General features: G+C 43.6%; 1 protein-coding gene across 1 annotated transcript; it reads right to left on the bottom strand.

Moving 5' to 3' along the window:
* Positions 1-483: 483 nt before the first annotated feature.
* LOC115809176 (desmoglein-2-like) lies at positions 484-8035 on the bottom strand. The gene is made up of 14 exons (XM_030770736.1): positions 8024-8035; positions 7446-7571; positions 7026-7187; positions 6769-6910; positions 6311-6474; positions 5838-5972; positions 5433-5618; positions 4810-5237; positions 4347-4489; positions 3708-3929; positions 3038-3271; positions 2273-2400; positions 1614-1913; positions 484-1461 (listed from the first exon to the last, which is right to left on the bottom strand). The coding sequence occupies exons 1-14, from the start codon at positions 8033-8035 to the stop codon at positions 484-486; spliced, it is 3360 nt and encodes a 1119-aa protein (XP_030626596.1).
* Between the last annotated feature and the right edge of the window lie 2469 nt (positions 8036-10504).

Here is a 10504-nt window from a genome sequence, read left to right as displayed (position 1 = left end):
GTGAAAAACCAGAATGGTGGCTGGTAAATACAATTTGGTAAAATGACAAATAAAGAAAAAAAAAAGAGAGTAATGGGCTTGTATCTGTCCACAGACTCTGACAGGGCTGAGTCTTTAGTGATCACACACATTGTCATACACAGAAAATCACAAGGATCTAATACAACACACGTGTGACATGTGCAGAGATACCACAAACCAAATGATATGAGAGAGGGGAGTGATGATGTTAGACCTGAAATATTTTACTAATCACCACCTCAATGTGTTAAAATGTTTTCAAATTCAACACAAGCTTTAAAATGATATTGTTCCAATAGCAAGCACCCATGTCCCAATGAGTGTGTATATATATATATATATATATATATATATATATATATGTATGTATGTATGTATTTACACATACATACCTATAGCTTCTCTGTTGTTCTTATCTGTTACTGTGTGTAGAGTTCCCAACCTATGTTTACCCCCTCATTATCACTGAGTGGTAGATTGGCTTTGGCTCGTAACAACTTTTCTCTCCTGGACGACGACCTTTTGTGAGGATGGACTTTTGCTAACTTTCTGGGTGGATCCGCTCATTCCCATAATGCCATTCTGTGACTCTGCGATGACCCCGCCCTGACTTTCCACTACCAGAACATTCTGAGCCCCCCCGCCTGAAACGATGGTCCTGGGGAGGGTGCCATGTATGATCTGAGCCCCCTGCAGGACCTGACTGCCCTGATCCTCCAGTAAAACTAGTCCCTGAGATCCACTTAGGCCTCCCCTCTGAATCGTTCCCTGGAGAACCTGTCCCGCCGGGGCCGCACCCTCCACGAGCATTATCTGAGAGCCGGAGAGATTTGCTGTTTGGATGAGACCTGTGTTAAGGCCCTGTACTGGAGCTCCACCCACCACGTACATGCTCTGCCCCAGGGTAACCGGAGGCCTCTCCGCCACCAGGACAGCGCTGGGCACCTGCTGCTCCACCATGTAGTACAGAGGCTGCTGCTGCTGGAGAACGAGCGTCTGGCCGCCATTCACTTTGTGCAGGGTTGACAGGTTGTTTTCTCTGTGCAGGGTTGACAGGTTGTTTTCTTTGTGCAGGGTTGACCGGTTGTTTTCCACGACCACGTTGTCTGTGACTACCGTGTTCGGGCGTGTCTCCATCGAGGTGCTGCGTACGCTGTTGACAGTGTTCATGATGTTTTCCACAGAGACCGTGGCGGCGGCGGGGACAGGGTTGGGCTTCGGTGGTGGGAGGGCAGAGACCTCAGTGTGGATTTCAGATCCACCGCATATCTCAGCCAGGGTGACAAACTTGGGCCCCAGATTGTCAAGGAACCGGAAGTCCTCCTGTATGTCGAGGAGACTGCAGCAGCCAATAGAGCCAACGGGAGAACCTTGACCTTCAAACTCATACACCAGCTGACTGTCTTTAGCCAGGCTATCTTCTACTGCTGAGTCCACCTTCTGCACTCCACACACACACACACACACACACACACAGAGCGAGAGAGAAATACACAAAAATAAATATCCAGGTGTTATTCCGTGTTCGGTATTGTTCGGTATCAGTCAATGGTAAGGTCTCAGACATAGGATAAGATAAAGAAACGACAAACCTTTGAGTAGTATTCCTCTAGAAATGCTGTGGAGAGGGCCATTTCATCATAGGAACTTTCAACCCTGTGATAGGAACCACCTCCCATCCCTGCACTGGCAGCACTGGCAGCAACAGTAGCAGCACCAGCAGCCATAACAGCTCCGCCACCACCGACACCGTAATTCCAGACATCCATATCCATAGCGTTCATCGCAGACGACGTGACACCAACATTTGATGTTTTAACGTCAGCTGCTCCTACCCAAGACGACCCACCGATGCCCCACTTGCCATGATCCGGCTCCATGATGGGCACTTCCTGTCAACATTCCCAAAAGAACGAACGCTCTAAGTATTTTTTGTCTTTGGAAAAATTACAGAAATGTCTCAAATCTAAATCTAATTCACAATAAACTTTAAAATTTCAGCAATGACAGGTTAATACCACCTCTTTTTTTCCCATCAGCCATCCTAAAGACAAAGTAAACTACGTAATTTGCCAAGTGGAGGTTTCAACCGTAGCACCTCACGGATAAATGATTGAACACCGCTTGCTAAGTGGTCCAGTCTTTAGGTTGGACTATGAGGTAGGAGCTGAGGTCAAAGGAGATTCAGCAATACTAATATTCCTCATTTCGAATCAGTCTGGCCAGGTGGGAGGTGAGAGCTGGTTCTTACCCGGTCTTCCCCAATGCCCTCCGTATGGTAAGAGATCAGATGTTCTTTCGTTTCAAAGGGAATATCGCTGAAGGCTCCCATGCCACTAGCGCCCCCACACTGACAGAAGAGTGCCAGGAGAAGTAGAACTGTGAACGCAAGATCGGGACCAATCAGTAGGTATATATGATACATCAAAGAATCTCTGTTTTTCCTCTCATCACAGAAAGAAGGTTAATGTCTGTTTATCAAGTGAACCTCAGCATTCAGGTCTCAGTGCACTTCTGTCTAATGTGGTGAAAATAAACCCAGCGTTAGGCCAGCCTCCACACACTCTGGTCTGGAGCTGTTGTGTTGTGAGTTCTGAGGTACACTGAAGCAGCAGACTGTCCTCAGGGACAGGCTGGAATGCGTGATGTGGTAAATCGAGCAGAAAAGCTTCCCTAAAGGGGTGTATGTAGACATACACTGCGGATGTTTGTTTTGACTGCCTCTTTGTGCAGACGTCGTAAAAACAAAGAGACGTGACTGAGACATTGACTGAGTTTGGTCTTTTTGTCCACATGTATATACAACAACCTCCAACTGACATGCTCTCTTTTTTCTCAATTTATCATCAGGATGCAAATGATTTGGCAAAAGTTATCCCACTTTGATGTTTTATGTCTTTAATTGCAGCTTTGTATGAATGACTCTGATGGTTTGTGCATTAATACTCATTAAAAATGAAAAGAATTTGCTAAGATGTGCTTGTGTCTGGGTCCATGAATATTCAGAGGGACTTACGAAGCAGCAGGAGGAGACCCAGGAAGATCAGTCCGATGCCAGCTGGGCCTAATTCTGCTCCTGTGGACTCAGCTCCGCGGTTCCCACAGACCTGCTCCTCTGAACAGGTGCATACTTTTATGTCCAGCACCTGAAGGTCTGGGCACGCCTTGTCCTGCTGGTCACGGACATCCAAGGTCACCTTGTACTGTCCTGGCCACATCTCCTCAGCAGACTTCAGAATGACTGTTGTGTCTGTTAGGACAATGACATCATAGTTATCATCTGTACCAACTTCACAGTTATCACGTCCTGCTCCCAATAAACCCATCAGAGCCATCTTGATGAGTCAGCACTGTGGGGATCAGGGCAGAGGTATGTGTTCAATTATCCAGTCGTCACCCGCAAACTGAGAATATTTAAAATTGTTAAGAAACTTAGAATATTTAAAATTGTTTACATGTCGGTGTGAGCAGTAGAAAGATTGTGGCTATACTTCAGATTAGTGAATTGTTGCGTTTCTTTACACCAAAAAAGATGGCTAAGTTAGGATGGAGTACACGTAAAAACAAACAAACAAAAAAAAATCTAACAATCAGGTCTGACAATTTTCTATCGCTCTCTTGACATCAGCGTACAACACACAACTTAATCTATTGACTCTCATTAAACTGGCCTCAGGGCATCGTACCGTTGAGACGCTCAACCTTCCACTCGCCGGTGGAGGCCTCTTTGACGACGGCGAAAGTGAAAGGAGCTCCGTTGGGGAAAGCGTCGTTGTCCACCGCAGTGACGTAGACAAAGTTCTGATCAGTGCACATGGTCTGGGTTTTACTTTTCAGCTCAGGACAATGATCATTAAAGTCCTCCACCTGGATGGCGATGGTGCCTGTTGCTGTCTTGGAGGGCAGGTCTAATACGGACCAAAAAAGAATGTGCATGTTGTCATGTGAATTGTGAAAACACAACTGTGTAAACATCTGAAATGTTTGACTTCGTTTTTGTGATAAAGTGAACTGAATGTACTAAATTTATGCTTGGAGCCCCCCTACAGGCAGGTTAATGAACCTGCATGAAAGGAACGCTAAGCATTTTAACCATCGGTCACCGTCGAGGTTTACTTCAAAAATATAACTCTACCTCCCCCTAGTGGTATACTGAGTATCCTTCTCTTGCCTTTTCCTGAGCATCTTAACATCCTCTCAAATAGAATGAACAACACCACAATACACAAAGACAGACAATTTGACTCTTGTACTATTGCTTGTCTATGTCAGGAATAATGATAATAATAAAAAAAAAATCGGGACCGTGGCCCATCTGCACATGCCTTGGGTCATGCAAATGACCTCAGCGTAGTATGTTCCGTTCTTGAGGAATTTGGACTCTCTGTCTGGCAGCTTGTTGAGTTTTATTTCTGCTGTCTCCTCGTCGATGGTTATCCAGTTATCTGGGTCTTTTATTTTGGCATATCTGAGGTAAACACCAAACACAAGTTAGTAATACGGCAGTGAAAATGTTGTGTTGCCGATACTTGTGCAGGTAGAAAACTTCAAAAGTGTCAGAGGTGTCCGTTTTGTCTTACTGAACATATTACATCGACAAATTCAGCATGTGACATCGTGAAAGCTTTTGCTATGTGATCCATGCCTCAGTAATATTATGTGGGTAAAGTTATTTGTTATTTATCCACAACTAATCACAGCAACTAATCACAGTCTTTTTTTTTATTTTTCGTGTGCGTGTGCTCAGTAGTCTGGCCCAAAGGAAATGTTTATCCCAGACAGGCGTACCTGACGTTTTCTGCTGGAAGGAGGGTATCCCCATCAATGGCCGGGTACTTAGCGATGACTTTATTGATACTGACTGTGTTGCCGTCTTCTGATATGGGCACAGCTTTTACCTCCGGGTTAAATCGTGGGCCTTCGGGTTGGTCTTTTACCTTGATGTTGACGTTGTAGACTTTACCACTTCCACTTCCTCCTCCAGTTCCTGCTCCAGTTCCTCCTCCGCTGCCTCCTCCGCTGCCTCCTCCACTGCCTCCTCCGCTGCCTCCCCCACCTCCACCTCCGCCTCCACCTCCACCTCCACCTCCTGCTGAAGCTCCTCCTGGTTTAATAATGATTTCCGACACCCCTGATGAAACAGAGGGATGGAAAGGGGCCATGTTGCCTACTGCAATCCCAAGGTTCAGGTCTTTGACATCCTCATAATCCACAGCCTACATTAGAGAAGAACAAAAAAAACCCCTTGAGACAATAGTCTAATCCACACCGCAGTCCAGTCACCAAATGGAAAGCCACACCCTTCCTCTCGGACGAGTGTGTCTGTCACATACATCACTACACACGTTCTGTCTGTAAGTCTCCTTCATTCAGAGTACTTGGGATTTTAGTTGAAGGCAAAGGGAGCAGACCTTGTTTAGCATAAGGATTCCCTCGTTGGTATCAGGGTCAGTTTTAATGCTGAAGTATCCAGCCTCATTGCCTGAGACTATGTCAAACTTGGCAGTCCAGTTGTCCGTGTTCATGACATCGAGATCTGAAGCTTTCAATCTCATCACCTCAACATTATTTGTATTCTCCTCAATACTGCCCTCAAACTGAGGCAGAGAGAGAAAGAGAGAGAGAGAAAGAGAGAGAGAGAGAGTGAGAGAGAGAGATTTCTTATCAGACAGTACAGGTATAAGTTATCTATATATACGTCCATATAGCAATATGTACATATACATGTCTCCTATATATCAGTATCCATTCATCCATCCATTCATCCATCCATCCATCCATCCATCCATCCATCCATCCATCCATCCTCCTCTTACAGTTTCTTGCTCCAGAGTTGGAACGTTGTCGTTAACATCGAGGATGTTGATCATGACGGTCCCTGTGCCTGTGTTACCTCCCACTGCCCCATCCAGATCAGTCCCCCTCACAATCAGCGTGTAGGTGTCTTGTGTCTACACAGATAAAGAGGGAAAGAGGGAGAGAGGGGGGGAGGTATTAAGTAGCGGTGATAATTCAATGTCTGATGACAGGATTTTTAATGAAGCTCTCCCCTTGACACCTTACTCAGGTATGTATCAACATGTCTGTTTCTGCTCCTCTTAATTTAAGGTAGCTCATTCGATTGTCAGTGTTAGACCCATCCATTAATTCTTTGACATGTATTAATGCATTCATTAATGCTTTAATATGCAAATCTTGGTGAAACTGAATTGTGTGTGTGTGTGTGTGTGTGTGTGTGTGTGTGTGTGTGTGTGTGTGTTATGGGGAGTGGAGTGGTGTGGCCCTGTACCTCTCTGTCCAGAGTGCCCTCCTTAACTCGGACCTCTCCATTTGGAGTGACTGTAAACATCATTTTTCCTGCAGGCCTCTGCTCGATAATCTCATATCGGATCTTACTATGAGGCGTTCCTGGCTCGTCTCTGTCTGTCGCTCGAATCATCATGACTGGGGTGTCTGGAGATTTCATTAAGAGCACCATTAGAAAACTTCTTTATTTCACTTCTGCAATGTTAATTGTGGATTACATCAATATTTGGGGGGTGGGGTGGTTGTATAGTTCACACTCATCAAAGCACATGTAATTAACTATAGGATGTAATTAACAATAGGATATAACCGACTACAGGATGTGATTGACTACAATATCAGTGTCAGATTTGAAGGATTTGGGAGGGTCAGAGTGTGAGTTTGAGGTTAAGATTAGGTAAAGACAGAGGTCAGAGTTTAGTTTTTGAGTTATAGACCTACTGGACGGACTGAGTTCATAGACAGAACCCGGGGAGATGACGTCAAAGACAGGTGGGTTGTCATTCTGGTCCTTGACTTTGATACGCAGCTCAATATCATTCTCTGCTATTCTTCCATCAGTGAATGTAGCAACTCCTGAAAGCTGAGAGGGAAAGAGAACAGCCATCATCATCACCATCATCATCATCATCATCATTATCATCATCATCACCATCCCCATCGTCTATGTGAAGAAGTAGTGGTGTGGTCAAACTCACGTTGTACTGGGCGATGGCTTCTCGGTCCAGCATCCCTGTGACACGGACGTAACCAGTGTCAGGGTTTACCACAAACAGGTTAAAAGGTTCTTGGTCAGCACCAACCCCCTTCAGAGAGTACCTCACATTGCGAAGGGCCTCGTCCTCCTTATCAGAGCGAATCTAATAGACACCACATCACACAAAACATAAAAAGTCACACTCCAAGACACAATCGAAAATATACACAACTGTCAACAACGCTGCGGGAAAAAATAAATCACTAAAATTTTTTTTTTTTTTTTCCATTTCTGTCCATTAACATAATTAAGCATGCAAAGCTGAAATGTAAAGACAAGAGAAGAGAAAGGCACCCGCGCGTGGTACTAAAATAAAAGACTTGAGATTTGGGCAATTGTGCAAGAGCAAAAAGAAGTTTACCCGAGCGATATATTCTCTTTTGGTGTAATCCACATTTTCCTCAAGAACTTGTGGGGGAACGATCCATTCTCTCTTGTTTCTCCTCAAGGCAACAGAGGGCTCTGGACTGGCTTCAGTCTGGAAAACCTGCTTTAAAGGACAACATAAAGACATGCATTTACAACTGCTGTTTCCAGAGGTGTGTGTCTGTTGGTTAAATGTTGGTTTACGCTGCGTAACAAAGGCGGGTAACAGAGAGCAGGAAATGTGTGTGAGCAACTTGGACGATGGTTAGAAACAGCCACTCATCTACAAACAATGAAGAAGCCTTTCAGAACTTGTTCTTCAACAATACAACAAAACTCTACCCCATGTCACACCCTACATAGCTGGGTGTTCCAAAAGGTATAAACACTTAACTTGTGTAAAGAAAAAATTAATACATTTCCTACATGTAAGCAATTAAATGCATCCTGAAAATTGAGTCTTGAGAATTAAGAATATACAATGTTACTAAAAATGGACATTTAATGTAAAATATTCCAAACCAGCTCAGTTTGACAGCAAAGGGTTTTTTGGAGGTTTTTTTTGCTTTTCACATTGCGTACCATGGTTACTATTTGCTTGGGATCCTAATTACAGACAAATAAAACGGCTGAAAAAATCCAAAGAAAAAGGGTCCAGTTTCCCAGTCAACAGAAAGAACCAAGTAGGCTCGAGCGCATTTACTGGGGCAAATCTCTTGGAAAGGTATTCATTACGCCTGAACAACAGTTTTCTCAGACGGCTCTTCTTCCCAGCACAAACACCCCTCCAACACTAAGGCACTTGTTTCCTTACAGAACAGATCTCATGACGAGGCGGAAAGTCGCTCTCTGCTCGGAGGACAAGCACACAAAAAAAAACAAACAAAAAAAAAACAAGAGCAAATTGTTAAATTAGTTTCTGTCGTCCGTGTCTTTCTGAATAGTCCTTAAAAATGCCAAAAACAGGTTTTTGATCTTATTGGTAAGGAAGACGAGAAAATTGATTAAGTATAGTGCTCTTTGAATCCGAGATCTGTTCAGGACATTGTCGATGGAAAATTGCGGTAACGCTTTATTTTACAGTCCGTCAGTTACCAGGTATTAACTAGGAAATGAGATGGTAATAAAAGTAGTTACTAGCGGACTTCATCAGCGGATAATAGTCATTAGAAAGATATATAGTAAGTACTGAGATATTATCTAGGCAGTACATGGAAACCTACTAAGAAACTAAATTGTGAGGGTTAAGGTTAAGGTTAGGGTATTTATTATAATATTTAGTACTTTCTAGCCCAATAACTGTATTTTATTACCATGTCATTTCCTAATTAATACCTGGTAATTAGCGGTCTTTAAAATAAATCGTTACCAGAATGACCGAGAAAGTCAGAACAAAACTCCAAATCACTCCTCTTATGGTCCAACACACTTTTTTCCCCATCGAACACCAAACACGTGATTTTTATGCTTTTATTTCTTTGGTACATCCAAAAAAAAGAGCGAAACACTGAACAGACAGGAAGACCAGACTAGTGGTCGCGTGCCTTCATCAGGGCGTTGGCTGACTACGGAAAAGTCGGGAAATTATCGCTATTCTTCTGCACACCAAAAGGTGGCGCTGGCCACACGTCAATGTGACACCACACATTGATCAGCGGGGGTGTCAGGTACCTCTTATTTTGGAAACATCACCCATGCCTATTTTCAGCAAATTTTTCAGTTTTTCTCTGTTATTATTAGATGACTCATAATGCATAATTTGTACTGTATTCATTGACAGAAGGTAATGTAAACCCACATAGATTGAGGATGTAAATTCATACAGGCAAAATGATAAATTAGAAAATGACCATGCACAGCCAGACAAACTGGAGCCGGCTGTGATACACGGTCTTTGTCTGCTCAAAGGCTCAAAGGTTCAGATGAATAATCCCATGCGAACAGAGACGATTCTCAGACCTTGTCCGTCTGCTGTACTTAATGTGTCATAATTTGCCTCTCTTAACCACTTCCCTCATTGTGACCTCGAAAGGGTCAACTCTCAGAAAACAACAACAACAAAAACCTTCCCTTTGTCTGCTCATAGGAGTTGGAAGACTTATGTTGACTCAGAGCTTAGTTAACAGTTAACAACTGAGGACTTTTCTGTATCTTCATTTTTGGTAAATGGTGTGGAAGGTGGTCGAAGTTTGATTAATTTATTATATTTAGAGTGGCTTTTCCAACAGCGGAATAATGACTCTTATTGCTGCCTTCACTGACGATTTAATGATTTAATGACGGCACAAACACTTTATCAGCAATCACAAACACATGGGCACCATTAACACTCAGGTTAAAGTTACAGTTACAAATCAACAGTCACAGTCAGTGAGGCTCTCAGATCAGCGTCCTCAGCTGCTCCCGGAAATGTTCAAGCTCTAAATTTACCCCAAAAAAGAATCGCTCTAAGCATTTAAGCTCTGTTACACGGTGAGAGAAAACATTCGTCTCGTTAATAAAAAGGAGTAGCACGGGGGAGGTAATAGCAAAAGATCACCGACGTCTTCAGGCGTTCAGTAAAATTACAGCCAAACTGTTCAGTCAGTCTAGACCACACACACAGCTGAAATCAGCCGAAACCCCCCAAAAAGCCGTATCTGACACAGGTGCCTCGGCAACATGCCTCAGTTACTCCGAACTTTTCCTAAAAGGAGTCTGTGTGCACATGAACCAGCCCGCTAAACTAAACCCATTCAAACAGCGTGGCCAAAACAACTGCCACTGTTTGACAGTACAGCTAACATAAAGGTCAGCACTGGCCTAGCTGTTGGTCTAATGATGCCAGTGACAAAGCAAATGTTTGTCAGAAAAGGCAAAGTGGCTTATCGATAATTCGCTGTTTCAATAGTGCCACAATGGCCGTTGCTTTTGTGGGCTTTTTTTCATGGTTATATGAGCCTGTGTGACTTTCCAAACGTAACCAGTGAGACAGCAGATTATCTGAAACTAGTTAAATTTGACATGGTCTCTGAAGAATGGTCATCGTCCTACATTTGATGGGAACCCAGCTTT

This window comes from Chanos chanos, chromosome 4 (genome assembly GCF_902362185.1).
Source record: "Chanos chanos chromosome 4, fChaCha1.1, whole genome shotgun sequence".
In the NCBI taxonomy this organism is placed as follows: Eukaryota; Metazoa; Chordata; class Actinopteri; order Gonorynchiformes; family Chanidae; genus Chanos; species Chanos chanos.
This window is presented reverse-complemented; position numbering and strand designations above follow the sequence as displayed.